Source organism: Aphelocoma coerulescens, chromosome 4A, assembly GCF_041296385.1.
Source record: "Aphelocoma coerulescens isolate FSJ_1873_10779 chromosome 4A, UR_Acoe_1.0, whole genome shotgun sequence".
Classification (NCBI taxonomy): domain Eukaryota; kingdom Metazoa; phylum Chordata; class Aves; order Passeriformes; family Corvidae; genus Aphelocoma; species Aphelocoma coerulescens.
Genome location: NC_091018.1, coordinates 5,666,662 through 5,688,218, shown reverse-complemented (window position 1 = coordinate 5,688,218; position 21,557 = coordinate 5,666,662). Strand labels below are relative to the sequence as shown.

Here is a 21,557-nt window from a genome sequence, read left to right as displayed (position 1 = left end):
GGGTACCAGCACAGGGACAGGGCGAGTGCGATGGCCCCAGTCGAGTGCATCACCAGCGTGGCTGTCACCTGCCCGTGCTGTGCACAGCTCTGTGACACTGATACCAATAAACCCACCCGGTGGCCCGGTGCAGGCTCCGTGTTGTGCCTGGGGGGGAGCATCCTGTGCAGGGGCGGATGAGGTGATGCAGGACCTGGTGGAGCCAGCGCCGGCTGGGCCCGTCCCTGCTACAGCCGGGCCCATCCAAGCTTCAGCCGGTACATCCCAGTACAACCATCCCTGGTACAGCCAGACCCATTCTGCTGCACCCATCCCCGGTACAGCGGGCTCCAGCCGCACTACAGCCGGGTGCATCCCGGTACAGCCGGCCCCATTCGCGGTACAACATCCCCGCTACAGCCCGGGCACATCCCGCTACAAGCCGCAGCATCCTCGCCCCGGAGGCCGCCCGGTCGCCACGGCAACCGCCCTCCCCGGCACCACGGCAACCCCCTCCCGTCGCCATAGCAACCGCCCTCCCCGGCACCACGGCCCTCGCCCTCGCCGTTGCCATGGTCCCGTCCCGCCTCCCGTCGCCATGGCAACGCGCCTCCCCGCGGGGCGGGCCGGCGGTGACGCGGCGGAGGTGACGCGCGGGGCGGTGGTACCGGAGCGCTCGGCGCTGTCTCCTTGTCCCCATCACGGCTCCCGCTCGGCCCCCCCGCGCCGCCATGTCCGCGCCCGGCAGCGGCGGCGACTTCGGGAACCCGCTCAGGAAGTTCAAGCTCGTCTTCCTGGGCGAGCAGAGCGGTGAGCGCCGGGCTGGGCCCGGGCGGAACCGGGAGGGGCCGGCGGGGCGGGGGGGGGAGCGCCCGGGGCCGTGCGGGGCCGAGGCCGCGCCGTGCCCGGGCTGGGGGACGCGGTTCGGGCCTGGCGGGGCTGTGCCAGGGCTCGGGGAGGGGCGGCCCGGCCTGAGGCCTCCGCGGGCGGGGCTGGCGGGGCCCGGGGCTCCGTTCCCGGCCCTTCCCATCGGCCGGGGCTCCGTTCCGCCCTCCTGGGCCCGCAGTGCGCCCGCAGCCCGTGCGGGGAGGCGGCCCCAGAGCTGCGGGGGCTCCCGGCGGCCGCGCTGCCCCCCTGGCCGCGGCCTCCCTTCCACCCGCGGGGGTTTTGTTTTGCCTCAAATGGCCTCCCTTTTGTGCCCCTTCCTCGGGAACAGATGGATGAGTTGTGTGTTTTCCTTGGAATCGTGGTGTTTCTCGCTGGGAGTGTCCAAGGCCCGTTGGAGGGGGCTTGCAGCCACCTGGGCTATGGAAGGTGTCCCTGCCCATGACAGGGGTGGAACTGGATGAGCTTTAAGGTCCCTTCCAATCTAAACCATCCCTAGGTTGTTACTGCTCAGCTTCTCCTTGAGCCTGGGACTGGAGGGTTTTCCAGAAGTTCTCTAATTTGCCAGCCTTTCCAATGCAGGATTGACATTGCTGCTGATAGGCATTTGTCTAATCTGTTTTTAACCCTCTCCAATGTTCATAATTTCACAACCTTTTTGGGCAATTTATTCCTTTTTCCCCTTCCATCCACGTCCTTTGCATTTTTCTTGGCTTCCTCCAGCTTCCTGAGCGAAAATTTGAGCTTTATCTTTGTTTTTCACTTCTTGTCAGTTCTGCACTTTGTCTCTTGATGGTATTTGGAGATGTAAATTTAAAGTTTTGAAGCAAGCCACCAGAGTTTGCTCTGTATCTAAAATATTGTTGCGAAGGAAGAGTGGGAGTGTGGAATGCTGTTTTTCCATGCAGCCAGAGGCAGCAGAACAGCATCTGGGATATCACCTGCTTTGTTTTGATGTTTATGTCCCAGACTTGGGGATTACATAAGGAGGAGAACAGGGTAACAAAGCAGATTTATTGCTTGCCCAAAGCAAACAACTGGTTCCTTGTTATCCACACACCTGATTTGAGGGCTAGGTTATCTCCATGATTAATTCTGGACCTGCAGAGGTTGATCTGCCTCTGTCATTTTGGGAATGAAGTTCCAGCTGGCTATTTCCCAGGAAGGTGTAGCTGGAATGGCCTGAGATTGGCAGCTGCTGTCAGATCAGTGCCACTCCCAAAGCAGTGCTAATTTTTTTTTTTCCACTGCTGCTTGAAAGTAATTTTTCTCTTCTCTTGTAGTTGGGAAGACCTCCCTGATCACCAGGTTTATGTATGACAGTTTTGACAATACATACCAGGTATGTGATAGTAGTTATTTGCTTTTTAAATATATATATATATATATATATATATATATATATATATATATGCATAAATCTATTCCCTGCTGTTCAGATGGATGCTTGGGAGACCATTTCTCCGTGAGATGTCAGTTCAAGATCAGCTGAGAGGTTAAAATGTGCCGTGAAATGGAGATGAAGCTTCATGATTAAATGAAAGCATCCAGTGTGATGTCAGGAAGCGCAGTGTCCAGAAAGGCAGCAAGGTTTAGATCCCCTTTGGATGTGGGGTAGATCCCCTTTGGACGTGGGATAGATCCAGTGAGAAACCTTGAGGAAAATGGGGAGAACGTTGTTTTATGGGAAGATGACAGTCAGGATTTCTGGTGAGGGATATGGGAGCCTCAGGAGACGAGGAATGAATAAAATGCCAACATCCTCTGACATTCTTGGTGTCTGTTATCTTTAGAGCTTCCATTTAAGTTGGAATAGTTGAGTCTGGAGTGTGTAGATGGATCTGCCAGAAGTCAGCTTGGTATATTTTGTCTCTCAATTTTTTTATTCCTATTTTTTGACTAAAGGACTAAAGATAGGAAAAGCCAGGGAAGTCTTGGCAGGCAAAGAGGGGGGTGGGGATGAAGAGGCTGCAGATGAAAAGCAGAAGATGTGTAAGAGGCCTGAAGATTTTGGGAAGAATTAATTGCATCAAAGGCACTTAGAAATATTTCAAGGGAATATCAAATATCTGTAAAGCAGATGAGGTTGGGGCTTTCTCTTTTAATTCAGCCTGAAGGAGTTACTGGTTTAGATTGGGGTGATTTGAAGTTGAGGACAAGTCATTCACTGGAACTGGATCCTCTTGTGCTTCCTGTGTTTTTCCTTTTCCTGTGCTTCCATTCTTTTCCTGCCTCTTGTAAGATGCTCTCATAGATTTATTTATTGCTTACTGTAGCTGTTATAAACCATGGTCTGGGTGGAAAATAGACCTCCCAGAAATAAATTCTCCCTCCCAAAACCGATTGTGTTGCTCTTTTCCAATTATCCAGTGGTCCACGTTCTGCTGGAACCCTCCCAGCACAAGCTGTGTGTGTTAAGAGTGGGGATAATCTACCTAAAACACTCAAATCTGTTACATCAGGAGCTCTCTCCTCTTTCCTGGGGTTCTGATGGGCTGGGACAGCTCCTTGACTGAAGTGCCTGGGAGTGCACCTGAGTGCATTATTTTAAATGTCTTTGTGCTGCAATTGCTGGAGCAATGGGAATGGGAGTGGATGCAGACCTGCCAGGGAAATGAAGCTGCTGAGTGTCACTGGAAGCACATGCTGAAGTGGAAAGGCCTGGATAAATGTGGCTCTTTAGCTTTCAGTTGCCCATATTTTATAGATCTCGTTTATTCTACCTTTTGGGTATTTCTAACAAGGTAATTCTTACCAGACTGAATTGGGGCAGGCTAGAAGGAGCTGCCTGCTCAGGTATGATCTGTGTGGAGACACAGGAATGTCTGAGGTTAAAATCCAGACTCTTGAGGTTCTTGTGGAGCTGAGAAGTGTTGAAGAACGCTGTGAAAGGCAGCTGGTGCAGATCCCCAGATTGCTTTGGTTTTATCACCTCAATTGAAGGCAATTGAAGGCAAATCACTTCACCAGCCTCACAAGAAGTTTGTGAACATTTCTGAGAATTTGTGCAGAAAGATGGGGATGCTGGAAGGCGAGTCACAGCTCCTAATGCTTCTCCTCTTTCCAGGCAACCATTGGAATTGATTTCCTGTCCAAAACAATGTACCTGGAGGACCGCACGGTGAGTGGGGTGGGGGTGGGATGGCTGGGAGGGCTCTTCCCCCTGGCCCTTCCTCCAGCAGCTGCTGCAATCCCCCAGCAGCTGCCTGAGAGCCAGCCTTGCTTGAATCCCATCACTGGTACAAGATCTGATACCCCTATCAGGTGCTCCCAGAATTTGCAACTCTGCCTCTGGGGTTGTCAGGATACAAAGGGCTGAGCAGACCTCAGGTACCACAGAATATTCTGAGCTGGAAAGGACCCACATGGATCATCCAGTGCAGCTCGTGAAGCCAATAAAAAGCCAAGGAGTTGGTGTTCCAAGTCTTGAAGTCCTTCATGATTGGACCTCGTTCTTCCTCTTAGGAAGCTCCTGTGATAACACAGCTCTGACCTACTGCAATAAAGCAATTTAGGGTTTAGCCTGCATGAGATTCCTGTTTACACAGAGACCCCTCATTCCCTTCTCCTGGATTTCCTCTCAGTATTTGTGGGTTTGCTCATGTTTTGCCAGTATTTGCCTTTTTCCCAGTTTACTGCTGTGTGAGGAGTGTGACAGAGCTGTGGGGAGCAGGGGACACTCTGTGTGGAGCTTTGGGCCTCCTGCTTCAAAGAAGTCTCTTCCCAGCATGTGTGATGAGTTTCCTGAGAGCTTCTCTGTCATTTTATCAATGATTCACTCTTAGAAAAGCCCTTCCTTAACCTTTGTTCAAGGCAGAGATCCTGGGAATGCTGCTTGACACCTGTGGACGCCTGTGTGCTGTTGTAGCGCTGTGGGTTTCTCATGGTTGTGTAAGTCAGGATGCCATTCACCTGCTGCCCTGCTATCCCAAAAATACCATTTTCCTGCCAATGTTGGAATGCTGTTAGCTTTCCTGATTGTGTAAGTGGTCCACAGAGCCCACAAAGCCTGTTCAAATAACAGAGGTGTGGAGTGTAGATAAGAGGAGGGACAAATACAAGCAAACAAGCTGGGAAAATTCAGACACTGGAATAATTTCTCAGATGTGCTTAATGCTGAATTTTGCAATAGGCTTTGATTTCTGGGCTGGAAATGAGGAATGCTGAGCCTCCAGCTGGGATGTGTGCTTTGGTGGATTTGATGTGGCCTTAGAGCAAATAATGCATCCTGAAATTGTACCTGTGCTCCGTCACTCAGCTCTAAATGTGGCCTGGACAAGCCAGCAGAAGGGATACTCATCTGTGGAAGTGTCCAAGGCTGGGTTGGATGGACTTGGAGCAACCTGGGGCAGTGGAAGGTGTCCCTGCCCATTGCAGGGGTGGAATGGGATGAACTTTTAAGATCCAACCCAAACCATTCTGGGATTCCATGAAATACATGTGGAATACATTTGATTCTTCAAAACCATCTCCCAGGAAGGGCAGCTGTGTGACATTCCCAGCACTGGTATGTGTGGCATAAAGGGAGCTGGAGCCACCAGAAGCCCCATGCTCAGTCCTGGCTGTCATGAGCCACATCCATGTGCCAGTTCCCCTCATTCCTGAAAGACCAAGCAGTATTTCCTTCTCTGTGTGTCCATATCTTCCCAGCCTTGTTGGGTTGCAGGGCAGGAGAAGTCAGCCTGGAGGGCGGTCACTGTTCTGTGTTCCACCACCTCCGGTTTTCCAGTGGGATCATCCGGACCAGGGTGAGGTGGTCTGTAGGGGCAGGAGTCCCACATCTGGCCAGCTGCTCGTGTGGCTGTTCTGGCAGGATCCCTGAGGCCTGCCTGTGCATTTCCCTCGTTAGCAGGTGCTGTGAGGAGGGATTGTAGGGCTCTCCTGGTTTCTGCTGTTGGTATGTGTGAGATATTCCCGGGTGTGTGGAGGGAGGGATGTTCCCAGACCTCGGGAAGTGTCGCTGCCTCTTTTCATGTTTCTGTTCCATTTGAACTTTACTTTTGTTGCCTGAGTTTTGCTTTGCAACTTATTTTTATTTATTTATTTTTATTTCACTTGAGTTTTGGTTTTGTTCTCCATTTTCCTGCTGTTCCCTTTCCCCTTCCCCTGCACTTTTCCATTTCCCAGATCAGGCTGCAGCTGTGGGACACAGCCGGCCAGGAGAGGTTCCTCATTCCCAGCTCCATCCGTGACTCTGCTGTGGCTCTCATTGTCTTTGACATCACAAGTAGGTATCGAGCCCAGGGTCTGCAGGGACCTTGCTTGTAACACATATCTTTACTCTGGAAGTGGTGGTGGTACCTAAAAAGAGCTAAAACAGCTCATTCCCAGGACTGGGAATTCCTGTGTCTGTGCTGGTTGTTGGGAGCCTTTGGAAAGCTTTATGTTTTTCTGTTGTGTTTTTTATTTTTTTTAACTTCAAAATTATTAATTTTTTTTTCATTTCTGGGTAATGAGACAGGCTGTACAAGTAACAGCTTCAGGTGCCAAAGCAAAGGAACGTTGTCAGAGTAGATAAAACAGGACAAGACCCTTTTAAACAGAGAAGCCATGGAGTGACTTAGGAGGATTCAAGATTCCCATTTAGTTGGAAAAGAGACCTGGAGATTCATGAGAGAGCTTTTGAAAGAGGAGAGATGCAGCAACCATAATTTCTAAAGAACAAACAAGCTTAGAGGGAAATTCTCTGTGACTCTTGACATGAATGTTTTAGTACAAGATAGGAAATCATGAAGAGAATTATTTCATTGTAACTTCTTGCTGTTGATCCCACTTGATCTGGTGGGGGTTTTGTTAATCTCCAGTATCAGGATTTATATAAATTTCCGTAAAGAAAACAGCGCAGGTGGAAAAGCTCTGGCCCAGCTTTATTCTTTTACCAACAAGTTTTGAGTGAGGACCAGGCATTTGTTTCACTCTGCTAAGCTGAAGTCCTTAGCAAACAATAGGCTGTGATTTATCCTCACTATTCAGGGCAAATAATTTCCTGGTCTTTCTCCCAGTCCTGAAGCTGGAGAGAATTCTGGGGGAGTTCCTGGTTTGGTGCAAATGATGTCAAACTGGCCTGTGTGGGGAGCACGGAGATGTGCAGGTGGTGGCTTGTGCTGGGGACTCTTCTGGCTGAGGCAGCGGGGCAGGATGCACAGCTTGGCATCATTTTTCCCACTGTACAGGTACAGAATGCTGTTTATCCAGACAGCTGGCAACATTTTGCCAGTCCAGGCTGTTCTTAACAGCTCCCAGCCATGTCAGAAGTAATTAAGTGACAGCTGATCTCATAATTCTTCAGTAACGGGCTGATCTTTGCAGATAATTTCATTTTTTCACTGCTCTTAGTGACGGAGAGGTTTAAAGTTCTCATGTGTTGCAGAAGGAACATGCTCAGGTACTTCTGGGGGGCACAATGAAATTGTTTAGTTATTGTTGATGTGCTGGATATCCCAAAAGGCAGGTGGAGAGATCCATGGGGGGAGTCCATACTCAGCTCAGGGCCTCTCCTGAAGGTTGTTCGTGAGGGCTCATTCCTTGTGTCCCACAGTGGTTATTTATATTTTCCCTTCTAAAATGGGTGCACACAAACCTGGACTTGTAGAAATGCAGCAAACCTGGGTCACCTCAGGAGTGTCTGTGTGGTTCCTGCTCACTGGAGACCTTCCCTCAAAGAGCATCACCCTGCACAAATTACAAATTAAACAAATTACCTGGGCCAGCTCTGTGGTGCTTCTTCCAGTTGCCTTGTGCCCGTGAGTCTGAAGGTTTGGGGTGGTTCAGCCACCACCTGAGCGAATGTTCATGGTGAATATTCCAGTGTAGCAGCACTGTCCAGGGAGGGTGTGGAAGCTTGGGAGGTCCAGGAGCTGTTGGGATCAATCTGATCTTCCAGCTCTGCTGTGACACTGCCCAGGTGCTCACAGTTTGTCACCTTGAGTTTCGTGGCATGGAGAAGAGCCCTGACTTCTGCTCCTGTAATCAAACCTGCCTTCAAAATGAAGCAAGAGCTAATTGCTTTAACTATAAGCCCTAATCTTCCTTAAGCCCCAGAGCATCAGCTTGACATTCCCTGATGTAGATAAGATGATGTTTTGAATCTGGCTGCAGCCCTGTGCTTTATCAGCTTCTCTTCCTCTTCTAAACAAGCAATCATTGGTCCTGGGGAAGTTGCTTTTTCCTTGATGAGCTGCCTCATTAACCAGTGCTCTGCCTCCCTGCTGGGATTTTTCCTGGCTGTAAACTGGGAACCAGTGGCTGCCTCCATAAAACTGTTGGGAGTGAGGAGCAATCCTCTTTTCTGGCACTGTGGGGTGAAGGAAAAGGAGGCACTCCCAGTGCAGAAAGCTTTTTGTTTGGAGTGTTTTGGGAGTTTTTGAGCAGTGCTGGTTCAGCCAGGCAGGTCCCAGGCCTTGGAGCTGTCATATATAATAATATATAACAGTATATAATAACAACAGTTTGTGTTTGGGGTCAAACTCTACCTGGCCCAGCATCTTTGTGACTCCTGTGCTGCTCTGGAAGGGAGAACCCGATGCCCTTTGCACCACCTGAACCCTGCAGTGTGTAACATTTGCTCTCATTTCTGCTGGGATTTAAGTTACCATTGCTTTAATCTCACATGAAAATCTCCATTGCCATCATCTGGATGCTCCGTGCTGGAGGTTGGATGCCGTTTTCCTGCCTGGTGTCTGTCCTGTGGGAGTTGCCCCAAAAGCTTTGATCAGAGATGCTCCAGGCTACGAGTCCTGTGGAGGTCCCATCCATAATCCTGGGAGATCAGTGCTGTACTGTTGGCTACCCCCAGCAATGAGGTGGTAGCCAAATCCTAGAGATGTTTGGGAATAGCAGGATCTCTGGGCAAGCAAAGGAGGGAATTAAAGCCCTTTACAAACAGATCTGGGAAACAGCTTTGCAGTGGTTGGATTTGGGGCGAGATGACAAGGTCACCTCAGCTGCTGCAGTTGGCTGTGGAAGTGGCCTTTTCCCTAAAGGGCTTTCCTGCTCTCTCTCCTCTCCCTGGTGGGCCGGGCTGGCCCCAGCAGGTCCGGCTGCAGCTCTGGGACACGGCGGGGCAGGAGCGGTTCCGCAGCCTCATCCCCAGCTACATCCGCGACTCCACCATCGCCGTCGTGGTCTATGACATCACAAGTGAGTGTGGCCCTGTGGCAGCACAGGGCAGCAGTGCTCTGCTGTGTCCTTGTTGGAAACACCCCATATGAGCAGAACTGAGAAGTTACAACCACAAGTTCTGCAAAGATCATTAAAATCAGAAATGTTTTCCCCCCTTCCTTGTTTTTCCGTCTGGGCGGGAAATCATTTATGTGGGGTGGGGAGGTTTGGAGAAGCACCTGAGTACAAGTGAAGCATTCTCCCTCTCCTGAAGGAGTTTTATCCTCAGCTTTGCTGTTTTGTTCTTCCCTGCAGACTTGAATTCTTTCCAGCAAACCTCCAAGTGGATCGATGACGTCAGGACAGAGCGAGGCAGTGATGTCATCATCATGTTGGTGGGGAACAAAACCGACCTGGCAGACAAAAGGTAACGGGCCAGACTGGGCCCTGCTGCCCTGCCCAGACCCACCAGGGACTGGGGCCAGACTGGGCTTAAAACAAGGCTTGGTTTTAAACACAGCATCATTTACTTGTCAGGAAATTCACATTTCTGGTTTCAGCAAAACTTATTCCCTTTTCTCTCCTACAAATAGTTTTAAACTCACCTAAACCCACCTAAAAAAATTACCTAAGTGGTTCCACACCATTTTCTCAGTGGGGTATTTTGTCTGATTTTCATTTTCACACTGAGGTAAAGGCTAAAAGCTGCCTGCAAAAGTGAGGAAATCAGCTGATTTTCCCTAATTTCCCTCTCTCTCTCTGCATGTGCAGCTGAAAGTTCATGACGGTTTCTCCTCATTAAAATGCAGCATGAACTTTTGTAGGATTGATCTAAAAGTACGAACTTCTCTGGGTATCAATTTTATGTCACACACATAGCACACACTGAGCTTGTGGATGTGTGTGAGGAAGCCAGATCAGCAAAACCCAAACTTCCCCAAGAGACCCGAAAGTTTAATTAGACTCCTAAAATGACACAGACTTAATGTTTTGGGAGGTGCCATAAAATGTTTTGCTTTAAAACTCTTAATTCTCCAGCACTTCAACCAAAATAACCAATGTAATGGGTTCTTAGAAGAGCACAGGCTTTACTTTGTGTTCCTATTTCTAATCCTTCTCTGGATTGTTGATTTAACAATAATTTTGTTGAGTATTTTCAGAGATTTTTGTTCCTTAGGAAGGTATCAGGAGCAGTGGAGATAAGGGAAGGTTTTTATTCTAGTGGGTGGTGCCAGAAGCAGTTGGCAAAGGGAAGATGGAGTAAACCAGGCAATTCCAACCCTTCCAGCTGAAACAGCCTCACACACCCCAAAAATGTGGGCTTTGGGTGTCAGGGGATGTGTGAGGGGTTGGAACCACAGGGGATTTTGATCTGATGCAAAGAAAATCACACTTCACAGGGAAACACCTGGATCTCACAGCAAAATAGTCTTAAAATATCAAATCCTTTGGCTGTTCACAAGACTTTCCTGATCAAAAGAGAACAATTTATAGATGAAATTCATGTTTTCTCAGCAAAATCTTGCATTTTTATTTGAGTATCATTGTTTACTCTGTTTCTTGGGATGATGGGCAGAGTGATCTGAGTGTTCCATTGTGGGACATTCCCACATTTTAAGTTCCAGCCCCAGCTTTACTCACTCCTGCAGTTGAACATTCCTTCAGGATGTGCTGTGATGTATATTTTCTCCTGTGGTTCTGGTGGTTTTGTGTCCCAACATCCCCTACATCCCTGGCTGTTTGCCATGCAGGTTTTTAGTTTTCATCCCCTGCAGGGAAAGCAGGGATAATTCTACTTGGCTTTTCCCACTTCACTGGGAAGCATTTTGAGGTGTCCTATGCCTTGCACTTTGGAAATATTCCTAAAACTTGGTTCTCAGGGCTTCAGAAGTGCAATAAAATATGTCCAGCTCATTTTGCTTAAGAATTCCATGTGTGATGAACTCATGGTTTGTCTGTGAAATCATTCACAAAAGCAAAATCCAAGATGTTCTCCCTGAGCCAGCTCTGGATTTTGACCATTGAGCCTTTCCCATGCCCTTCTGGGAGCTGGGAATAACTGCAGCTCCCTGATTGAATAACCTGGCATTTCTAATTCCTGTCAAAGTCCAGTTTCATGTGAAACTGGAAAGCCCAGTGGGATCATTTCAGCCTTGGAGTATTTCCTGATGGTGCACAACAGCTGGCCCAGCACTGCTGGAAGAGTTCAAAGTACCAGAAAATGGTTTGAAGCAGCTACAGCTGAAGTTTGTGCAGCACTGGAAATTTGTATTTTAAGAGGGGAATGTGACAGCAGTCCTGGGCTGGGCTGGCACTTGGAATGATGGGGAAGGGAATATCTGGGTGCCAGGAGCAGGAGCTGCCTTGCCTTTCTTTTCAAAGGAAGTTGGATTTGTGTGAGGCTGAAATTCTGGGCCTGTAAGGCTGGACAAAGCCACCACTGGTGTCACAAAGGTGACATTTTTTGAGGCAGAATACAGGGGAGCCTTTCATCCACTGATAAAAACCGGGGATGAGGCAAGTTCTGAGGCCGAAAAGCAGCACTAAAAATAGCCCTGTTCCTGTTCAGTGCAGCCTGTTGAGTTTTTCATTCCTCTCAATGTTGCTTCAGTTGGTGGCTGGTTTATTTTTTTGTTTGTTTTTCTTCTCCCTGCAGTTTTCTTTCTCTCATTTTTGAACTCTTTTGCTTTGGTTTGGTTTTTGTGCTCTGGGATTTGTTCCCATTGCTGGAGACAGGTTTCTGTTAAGGATGGGGAGGGAAAAGCCCAAGAGCTGAGTGTGCTGTGTATTGAGAGCAGTGCTGAAGCAGGATTAAGTGGGACACAGGGTGGTACTCTGAGGGGCAATTCCAGGTGCTTGTTCCCAAGCTGTTGCACTGTCCCTGCTGCTGGAGCCTTTCTGGAGTCTTTGTGTCGCCTCACAACACTCTCTCTGTCGGGTTTGAGAAATTCCCTGTCTCAGTGTGGGGATTTTTCCTTCCTTGGAATGCTGTGGATGAGGCTCAGATGTTCTGCACGAGTTTCATCCTGTGCTGCTCATCTGCCACAACTCCAGGTGTTCCCTGGGGAGCTTCCCTGAGGTGGTTTCACTCCAAGCTGGAGGGTGGTGCAGCCTTGAGGGTCCTGAGGTGGGCTGTACCCTCTTGGAGGGGGAGCAGCAACTCACTCAGAGCCATCTCTAACTCTTCCTCCTGTTCCTTGTGTCTCCGTTTTCCACCTTTTCCAGGCAAATCACCACAGAGGAAGGGGAACAGAGAGCCAAAGAGCTGAATGTGATGTTCATTGAGACCAGTGCAAAGACTGGGTACAATGTCAAACAGGTACATCCATGTGCTGTTCTCCAGCCAGGAATCTGTCCCTCACTGCTCTGGGTCTGCTCCAGGGTGGGGTTTGTGATCCTGCAGGAATTTCCTCCTGTTTAATGCCAGCCCCTGAGATGTTTCTTGGTTTGTGTAGTGGAAGCTCCTTTCCTATTGAGTCAATGATTCCCTGTCAAAGCTAAACCTTGAAAGAAAGGAGAACTCACTCCAGAATGTGCGGAGGGAAAGGGGAAAAATCGTTGTTTTGTGCAGCCTGTCAGCTGGAATTTGGTTTGGTGTGGTCCACAGTCAATGCACTGTTTGCTGAAATCACTGCTGACATCAGGAGGGAGAATTGTTTCTGCACTGGAGTAGAAGTTCCTCCTTCTGTTTGCCAGCCAGAGAATCTTGGAATGTCGTAGAAGAGTTGAGGCTAGAAGGGTTCTCTGGATATCATCCCTTCCAACCCTCCTGCTCAGAGCTGACTCCAGCTGAGTTTGGAATATCTCAAAGGATAGGGACTGTCCAGGTGCCAGTGTGTGATCAACCAAACAGCAAAAAAACCCTTTACATTTTTGTTCTAAGCAGAATTTCTCAGATTTCTGCTTGTGCCCTTTGTCTCTTGCTTGTGACTCCCATCTCCACTGGTTCAGGGATTGTTCTGGATGTGACAGAGTTTGGAATAAGGAGGGAGTTGGGAAACATCCTCAGGAGATTGCTGCACACCAGCAGCTTGGTACAACCTCACAGTGAGGTTAGGAGGCTTTGGGCTCAGTTTTTGTGGCTGGTCTGGATCGAACCCTCTTTAGTGTTTGATTTTATCTCCTGTTGCCTTCTTTGCCCAGTGGGTGTTTGTGGGGAGAGCTGGGATTTGAAGGCTGCAAACTCCAGCAGCTCGCTGGGACCTTGGTTTCCCAAGGAACACCCTTTGGAGGGGTGGCTGAGGAGCCCCTGCCAAGCTGCCAGGAGGAAAATCCTCAGCAGCAGTGATTGCTCTGGTGTTTGGTGCAGTAGAGTTCAGCAGCCTGGCAGTGTCTGTGCTGTGTGAGGGCAGCAGGATGAGCTCCAAACACTGAGAAATTTTGCAAAGCCATTTTCTGGATTTTCTGGGGATAAATAGCCCTTCCCAGCTCCAGCACATCCTTGCCAGTGTAACTGCAGCTCCCTGGAACCAGCTCAGGAATGGCTGTTTGGCAGCAGGACCGACCTGAAGGGCTGGGCTGTAAAAGCTCAGTTATTCCACAGGGGAATATTCAGTGCCAGGTGAGTGATCAGAAATCCCCAGGTGCTCACCCTGTGTGCACAAGCAGAGGCTGGACATGGTAAATAGTGTTTAGTGAGTGCAGGAGGGAGTTCCATGGATCCCTGGAAGAATGTTAGTAATTAATTCCATGTTCTCTTCAAGCAGGACCAGGTAAAATAAAACTGTGGGCTTTGTAGGTATTGAACAAGTTCTTTAAAATAAGTTCTTTCAAACCTGTTAAATTTCCTGCATAAAATTCTCATGGCATTTTTGATCACTGCCTGCTGAACTACCCCCTTAATGACTTTATACAGCTCAGACTCCAAGTCCTGCTGTAAAACAATGTTTTTAAGGGGATTTTTTTCTGACAAGCCTTGAGCTTCTCTCTTGCTGCTTTCCAGCTTTTCCGCCGTGTGGCTGCTGCCTTACCTGGGATGGACAGCACACCAGAGAAGAGCAAAGAAGACAGTATCCTTGTTTTCCCATGGAATTGGAATTATCTGGTGTTAAGTTTGGCTTACTGACTTTCTTTGGCACATTGTGGGGATGGGTTTTGCAGGCATGTGGCTGAAACAGGACATGGAGCTGTTGGAGTGTGTCCAGAGGAGCCCCAAAATGAGCAGAGGAATGGAGCAGCTCTGCCATGAGGAAAGGCTGGGAGGATTGGGATTGTTCAGGCTGGGGAAGAGAAGCTTTGGGGTGATCTCACTGGGGCCTTCCAGGATGTGAAGGAGCCAACAAGGAGAATGGAAGGGGAATATTTACAGTGCTTGGAGTGACAGGACAAGGGGGAACGGCTTCCCACTGACAGGGGGCAGGGTTAGGTGGGATTTTGGGAGGGAATCCTTCCCTGTGAGGATTGTGAGGCCCTGGTACAGGGTGCCCAGAGAAGCTGTGGCTGCCCCTGGATCCCTGGAAGTGTCCAAGGCCAGGTTGGATGGGGCTTGGAGCAGCCTGGGGTAGTGGGAGGTGTCCCTGCCTGTGGCAGGGGGTGGCCCTGGGTGATCTTTAAGGTCCCTTCCAAGCCAGACAGTGGTGGGATTGTGTGACCCTGTTTATGGGCTGGATATGAATGTACACAACTAATGGCCAGCACAAATTCTGCTTTTCCAGTTGAACTGAGGCTGGAATTTTCACAGTTTTAGAATGCCAGAGTTTGTTACTCTTTCTGTCCAGTTGGGCTCCATCCTCTGAAAGGTCTCACCATGTCCCTGGCTTTGCAGTTAACCCTGTGCAGGCAGGCCATGGAGAGACACCAACCAACCCTTCCAGATGCTGTTCTGGGTGATTCCTTGACTGTCCCTGCAGTGATTGACATCAAACTAGAGAAGCCCCCTGAGCAGCCAGTCACGGAGAGCGGGTGCTCCTGCTAACAGCCCCTGCCAGCAGCACCCCCGCCCGGCCGGGCTCCCCGGAGAACATCCCGCTCATTGCCACCCCTCTGGGGCTGGAAAACCATTCCTAAGCGAGCGAATCCCTGTGTGCTGGTGGGGAGCAGCCCCGGCCGCCCCTCTCACTGCATGGTTTGAGCCCTGAGTGCAGAATGAGTGTCCTGTCTTTTGAGTTTATTTTTTTATGTTGTAGCACTTTGGCACCACGGTGCCCTTCACACTCTCTCCCTCTCTCTCTCTTCCTCCCTTTCTCCCCCTGTTCCCACCTGGAGCCTCCCTGCTCAGATGTATCTTGTGAATGCCATGGAAAAGCTGCCGAGTTAGGGAAGACAAAAATGAAGCTTTGGGGGGGTGGGTTTTGCACCTTCCCTCCTGCCTTGCATCCTCACCCTGCCCTCTCCAGCCCCCTGTCCTGCATCCCCACTTCCTCTGGTGAAAGGCTGCTCCTTAAACCGGTCACTTGGACTTGCCTTTTTGGACTCTGCAGGTTCCCTGTTCCCAGGCTTTGCTTCCCGCAGGGCACACACCCCGTTAGCTCCCTGGTTTCTGTGTTCCGTGGATGATCCTGGCTAACTCTTGCTCACAACTTCCCAGTTTTGCCCCTCATGTCACACAGGGCCCTGGAAAGCCCCAAACTCTGAGAGCTTTGGCCTTGTTGCTCCCGTTTGTGTGGCAGGAACATCCCAGAGCCTGCTCCTCTCGGCTGGAATCTCTTCCCATCCAGAGGATGTTGGTGAGTGTTGGCTGCAGATGTGGGGGAGGAGGAGGGAGCAGAGGCTTTGCAGCCCAAGGCTGGGTGGGGAGAGATCCTCAGGGATTCTGGAAGCAAACGGTGGCCTGGAATCCATCACTGCGGGGGCAGTACCTGCCCTGGGAGTCATGGATGCTCCCCAGGCTCCTTCCCTGGTCTCCATTCTCCCGTTCCTCCTCACGGAAGCTGCTTCATGTGGAGAAGGAGAGCCACAGCAAGAGGGAAGGGCAACATTCCACTCTCATTCCCAGGTTGCTGCTTGCTGGAATCATTCCCATTGCCTCTGCCCTTGGAGCAGATGCTCTGGGATTGGATCAGCAGCTGTTTCACTCCTGGGAGAGTTTTAACCTTTGCCAAAGCTGAGGGGAGCAGTGGCAGGGAATTCCTGTCACAATGGGTGGAGGATTGGAGGATTGGACGCTGCTGAAGGGAATTCTGCTGTCACTTCCCAACCTTAGAGGTTGGAAATTGCCTCCTCTCCCTGAGCCCCTGCTTTTGAATTAATTGATAGAGCTTTTCAGAGATTTCTTAGGGTTTTGGGTTCACCAGAAGTTGGTTTGTCAGTTGGCAGAGAGGAGAATTTCACTGTCCTTTGCCCACCTGGCCTGTGTGACACGGAGGATGCTGGGGGTAGGACAGTGACCACGGTGTGACCACGGCTGGGGGTCAGTGACACTCCCCTCCCCTCCCCTGGCAGGGTGTCCCTCGGTCCCTGACACCGTGTGGGCACCTGGGGGTGGGAAGGGACAGCCCCGGGCTGGGATGTGGCAGCCCTGGGCTGGCAGCAGGTCAGAGTGCCCCAGTCCCTTCCTGTCCGGGCGAGCTGGCTGCAGGAGGAAGCTGGGATGTGACTCCCCACTCCCCGCCCCTGTCGGGAAGCTGATCCCATTCCCTGTACATAGCCCATTGTGGGAATTGCTGGTGTCGGTGTCCGTGTCTGTAGAACAGGTGTTGCTGTCCCTCCTCACGGGCAGCTCTGCTGTCCCTTCGTGTTGTTCGAGTCACGGACGGGGCGGGAGGGGGGAGACCCCAGTTCCGGGGCGGGGGGTAATTAGTGGAATCCAATAGTTCCCTTCCCACTGTTTTTCTGGATGTGTTCCTGCCGTGTGTCCGGCCCCGCTGTCCTGTAGCTGTAGCGAGTAAGTGTGACTGTAACTCTGAGTAAGGACTGTGTGACACAGCCACAGTGTATCACTAAATAAATAAAGTTATTTCACCAACATTGCGCTCTCCTGCTGCCACACTGGGGCTGGGGGGCTAAAAGGGGTTTGCTCTGAGCTGTGACATTCCTGGCCTGAGTGGGGATGGAGGAGGAGGAAGGATGGAGGAGGAGGCATGGAGAACGAGGAAGAGGAGGAGGGAGGGAGAAGGAGGAAGGACAGAGGAGGGAGGAAGAATGGAGAAGGAGGGATGGAGGAGGAGAAAGAGGGAAGAGCGAGGGAGAAAGGATGGAGGAGGGGGAGAAGAGATGGAGGAGAAAGGTCTTTGCTGACTTGTTGCAAAATGTGGAATATGTAACGATTTTCTCAGGAAGTCTCTTTGACGTTTGATCTTTGTTATTTTCAAGCCTTACCAGCAAAAAAAAGGAGGTTTAATCCAAGAAATTGAGCAGCCAATGAGCTGGAAGTGATGTCCAGGTGTCGGAAGGACAAGTGGCTTGTGGGTGGAATTGCCTCGTTGGGGGTTAGGGCAGGACATGCTTCAATGATCTCAGCCCTGGGGGAGGTTAACAAAGCTTGGGAAGAAGGATCCCTATTTTGGGATAACAGCAGGACCCTGTGGATCCAAACATGAATCTGAAGGGAGCCAGGAGCACAGAGAGGAGCCCTCAGCTGAGCCCTGCCCTGCAACACGCCTGGGACTGATCCTGCTTCTCCAGAAGGACCTGCAGGACCTCTGCCAGTGCTGCTTCCCTGCCCGGGGAGTCACTGCAGCCTGAATCCCTGGCAGTGCTCCCTTCATCCCTGGAGCTGGACGGGGCTTGGAGCAGCCTGAGATAGTGGGAGGTGTCCCTGCCCATGGCAGGGTGTGGGGCTGGATGGTCTTTAAGGTCCTTCCCACCCAAACCATTCCATGGTTTTATAAATTTGCGCCTCTTGGCTCAGTTTTTTCAGTCAAATCCACGTTGCTGGAGCTGTTGTTTTCCCACCAGGAATCGGGAACTGCTTGAGTTCTGGAGGATGAAGTGGACTCTGGTGGCCTTAATGCTTTGCTAATTAACATAACTGAGACATGGTTGTGCCCTGGGAAAGAATCCACTCCTTCCTGTCAGCCAGGTCAGCTGGAAAACACCTGAGTCATTCCCTGGGAGGAACTGCCCAGGGCAGGGGAGACCTTCCTGGAGCTCCTGCCAGGGAATGCTCTGAAGCAGGAGGGACAAGTTCAACGTTGAAATTGTATCTGCAGCTTCCTGTGGAGAGAGCTCCTCTTTCCCTATGGAACATAGAGATTCTGGGAAACCAGTGTGAGACCAGAGAGGTGATAGCTCTCCCTCTGCTCCCCAGGGTGTTGCAGGGGCTTCCAGGATGTTCATTCCCCTGGTGGAAAAGTTAATTTTTAATTCAGAGTGAAAATCTCTTTTCCAGCATCTTTCTCTCACCCCTAGCCTGGCTCAGTGTCCTGCTCTGCTCCTGGAGTTGTGCTGGTGCCACCACAGCCACAGTCCTGCCTTGCTCCTTCCTGGCAGTGCTGGAACACTCCAGGTTAATCAGGGGCTGACTTCCAGCAGAGCCAGTGGGAAAAAAACCCTGAAACAGCTGCAGATCCCGAATTTCCTCCTGTGGGCTGCAAGGGTGGCTGGAGCCGAGCCTTGTCCCAGCATTTCCTTGGAGTGGTGCTGAGGGTGGGTCCATCCCAACCCCCACCCAGACTTCCTGAGTGGGAATAAGCTAAATTCAGGTTGCTGTACTTGATTTATTGATTGTTTATACAGAAAAAGTGGAAAACACCACAAGGAAGAGAAGGCCAGAGCCAGAGCTGTCCGGAAGCCATTACAACGTGATCCCACCAGGCATTTGCCCCTGGATTTGTTGAAAATTAACATGTTTCCTTGGTAATTAACATGTTTCCTTGGTAATTAACATTTCCAAACATCCCAGCCCTGGATTGTGGGGTCTTTATCAGCAAAGAGGCGCAAACAGCCAGAGCTGGGCACGGACTGGGGCTGGATTTTACTCCTGGAGTTCCCAGCAATGCAGAGCAGAGGTGGGACAGAGAAGGAAAGAATTCCATGGCACAAGAGGGTGCAACAGGTGGATTTCTTGGAGAACAATGCCCGTGCTCTGCTCAGGAATGCTCAACAACCAAGGATCCAGGATCAAGAGATCCAAAACCAGCCCAGAATTCACTCAGTTTAAGCCTTGCTAAAACCTGGATCCTGCTGGAGCAGCTGCCCCCCAGGACCCACTTCACACCATCTTGTTCCAACACCCATTCCCAGGAGCACAGCCTCAATCCCCATCCATCTTCCAGCCAAATGAGCCCCCTGGCATCCCTCCACGTGGGAAAGAGATGATCCTGTGCAGGACAGTGGTGCCTCCAGTGACAGCTGAAACGTGAGGTGTCATCTCAGACGTTGGGGAAAAGGAGTGGAGAGGTTTTGGCAGGATGAAGCTCCCCGTTAGTGAACTGTCCGTTCCTTCTGCCGCTGGTAATCTGGGAGGGAGGGACAAGGAGAGGATGGCCAGGGGGAATTACACAAAATGTTCAGGAAAACACACATTTCCAAGTGGAGGCAGCGTTTGAGACCCTCTGGCGTTAAAAGGGCACCCCACCAGTAATGTCAAGTGATTTTACAGCATTTAGAACAAAAGGATTTGTTTGAAATGATTTGTTTGAAATCCCCTCTTCCCCCACCATGTTTTTCTTCTTAATGGCCGCTTTCCATTTTATGAAGAATCCTTGTTTGGCTTGACTTCTCCCTTTTTTTAATCCCTTAAATCTTGGAACTTTATGGGTGCAGAAGGAGAAACTGGGAGTTAACCCAGTCCTTCCCTTCACTCACAGTTCAAGCATCCTTAGGGAGGGATATCCACCAATGGCACCTGTGCCAGAGCTCATCCCTGTGTTATTCAAGGATAATGAGCTACTTCTCCAGCTCTAAATTAACTTTCCCATTCCCCAGCCATCCCACCTTCCTGCTCCCCGAGTTTTCCTGTGTGGGCAGATGAAGCCAGGCCTCATTATCCTGATGTGGTGCCTGATCCCAAATCAACACTGTCAGTGACCTTGGGCTGCTAAACTTGGGTGGAATTGGCAGGGATTTATGGAAGTTTGCTTCCCAAGGAGCATTCCAGGTGCCTGGACCAGGCACTTACTGTAGGGGAAGTACCGGACGCGCATCGTGATCTCCCGCGCCGTCTTCAGGATCTCCACAGCCTGGAAAACATGGAAAGAGGATTCCACACATTCAGTGCTGGGCTGAGAGGCTGGAAGGAGGCGGATTCCCCATCCCAGCGCTCACCTTGCTGTGCTCAATGTCCTGGAAATCCACGTCGTTCACCGAGAGCACCTGGTCCCCCTCCTGCAGCCCGGCCCTGTGAGCGTCCGAGTCGGGAATCACCTGGGAAGGGAGAGCAGGGATGGCAGCAGCGGATCTCCCACAGCTCCCCTCCCACACGGCCCCAGGGAGCAATTCCAAGGGCTGGGAAGAGACCAGGAAGTGGTGCAAGATGCTCTGATGGCTTTGCGACAAATCCCAGCCCCGAGCTCGGGAGGGTGTGAGGCAGCCAGAGCCTCCCTGCACACCCGGCCAGCTCAGCAGCTCCCACGGGCACAGGCAGGGTCCGGGCGGGAATGGCACAAGGATGGACACACCTTGGAGATGAAGATTCCCAGCTGCGAGGCTTTTCCTCCCCGGATGTTGAAGCCCAGCTGTGGGAAAAACCAGCAGGGAAATGCAGTCACCAGGACCCTTCCCTTGGCCCAGTTCTCATCCCATTCCCCAGGACTCTTCTCCCTGTCCAGGACCCTTCCAATTCCCCAGGACCCTTCTCCCTGCTGTCTCCCAGATGGATCCAAGGCGTGGGTGCTGCAGTGCTCAGCCAGGCAGTAGCACCAGTCCCTCTCTTCTAATTCCTGCCACCGGGAATACCTGAGGGGCCCCCGCTCCCATTCCCCAGCAGCTCCACATCCCGAGATACGACTTCGGGAACAACCCTTCCCCCTGCCCACCGGCCCGGAATCTGCCACCCTGCCCGCCCCACGCCTGTCACAGCAGCTCCCTGTGCCAGGACGCTGCCAGTCGGGAATATCGCAATTCCAGCGCGCTTTATGCCAGGAAACGCTCTGGGAACCGCGTCCGGGAACGCGATACCGCGCCCAGGCAGCGCCAGGCCGGCGCCGCCCGCCTCACCTGAGCCCCGGGCGGCTTCTTGAGGACGATGGTGCGGGGCAGGAACTGCGTGAGCTCGTTGTTGTAGTCGGGGTGATACACGCGCTGCGGGGGACGCGCGGCGGCTCAGCCGGGGCCGGGCCGGGCAACCCCGCCCGGCGGGGCCCCGCAGCCGCCGCCGCCGCCGCCCCCGGCCCATCCCCCCGCTCCCCCCGTCCCGGGCTGACCTCGTGCGGCGGGACCCAGGCGGGCGGGCTCTCGTAGGGCGGCAGGAAAACCACCGGGAAGTCGTCGTAGGGCACCCGGCCCTCCATGCTGCCCCTCGGCCGCGCCGCCGGGACGCGCCCCCCGCGGCCGCACCGGGCTGCGATTGGCCGCGGGCCGCCCCTCGCCCCGCCCCCCGCCTGACGCACCCGCACGCGATTGGTTCCGCTCCGCCCTACGCCCCGCCCCCGCGCTGTACCGCCCCACCCCACGGTTGACTCCGCCTCTGCCTGACGCACAGCTCTGCGATTGGCTGCTGCCCCGCCCCTCGGTGACGACAGGCCCCGCGATTGGCTGAGGCTCCGCCGCTCCTG

The 21,557-nt window shown here is 51.7% G+C and overlaps 2 protein-coding genes across 3 annotated transcripts; one reads left to right on the top strand and one right to left on the bottom strand.

The window, feature by feature from the left end:
• Positions 1-626: 626 nt before the first annotated feature.
• Positions 627-16,867, top strand: RAB41 (RAB41, member RAS oncogene family). 2 transcript variants are annotated; one of them, XM_069015095.1, is made up of 9 exons: positions 700-789; positions 2,148-2,206; positions 3,932-3,985; positions 5,992-6,091; positions 8,898-9,003; positions 9,280-9,391; positions 12,190-12,283; positions 13,907-13,973; positions 14,814-16,867. In XM_069015095.1, the coding sequence occupies exons 2-9, from the start codon at positions 2,181-2,183 to the stop codon at positions 14,876-14,878; spliced, it is 624 nt and encodes a 207-aa protein (XP_068871196.1). In that variant the 5' UTR covers positions 700-789; positions 2,148-2,180; the 3' UTR covers positions 14,879-16,867. The 2 variants fall into 2 exon arrangements, with proteins under 2 accessions (XP_068871195.1, XP_068871196.1); XM_069015094.1 differs by lacking the exon at positions 5,992-6,091 and having other exon boundaries at positions 627-789.
• Positions 16,868-19,184: 2,317 nt separating this feature from the next.
• Positions 19,185-21,339, bottom strand: PDZD11 (PDZ domain containing 11). Its single transcript, XM_069014903.1, has 6 exons — positions 21,207-21,339; positions 21,001-21,084; positions 20,463-20,519; positions 20,110-20,208; positions 19,964-20,024; positions 19,185-19,301 (listed from the first exon to the last, which is right to left on the bottom strand). Exons 1-6 carry the CDS (start codon positions 21,291-21,293, stop codon positions 19,267-19,269), a joined length of 423 nt encoding a protein of 140 aa, XP_068871004.1. The 5' UTR covers positions 21,294-21,339; the 3' UTR covers positions 19,185-19,266.
• Between the last annotated feature and the right edge of the window lie 218 nt (positions 21,340-21,557).

Excerpts from the sequence above, each read along its gene's own strand:
- RAB41 (XM_069015094.1), top strand. The coding sequence starts at position 711 with ATGTCCGCGCCCGGCAGCGGCGGCGACTTCGGGAACCCGCTCAGGAAG. Across the intron at positions 790-2,147 it reads CTTCCTGGGCGAGCAGAGCG|TTGGGAAGACCTCCCTGATC; the intron begins GTGAGCGCCGGG and ends CTTCTCTTGTAG. Across the intron at positions 9,392-12,189 it reads ACCGACCTGGCAGACAAAAG|GCAAATCACCACAGAGGAAG; the intron begins GTAACGGGCCAG and ends CACCTTTTCCAG.
- PDZD11 (XM_069014903.1), bottom strand. The coding sequence starts at position 21,293 with ATGGAGGGCCGGGTGCCCTACGACGACTTCCCGGTGGTTTTCCTGCCG. Across the intron at positions 20,520-21,000 it reads AGAAGCCGCCCGGGGCTCAG|CTGGGCTTCAACATCCGGGG; the intron begins GTGAGGCGGGCG and ends TTTTTCCCACAG. Across the intron at positions 19,302-19,963 it reads CGTCCGGTACTTCCCCTACA|ATTACCAGCGGCAGAAGGAA; the intron begins GTAAGTGCCTGG and ends CCTCCCTCCCAG.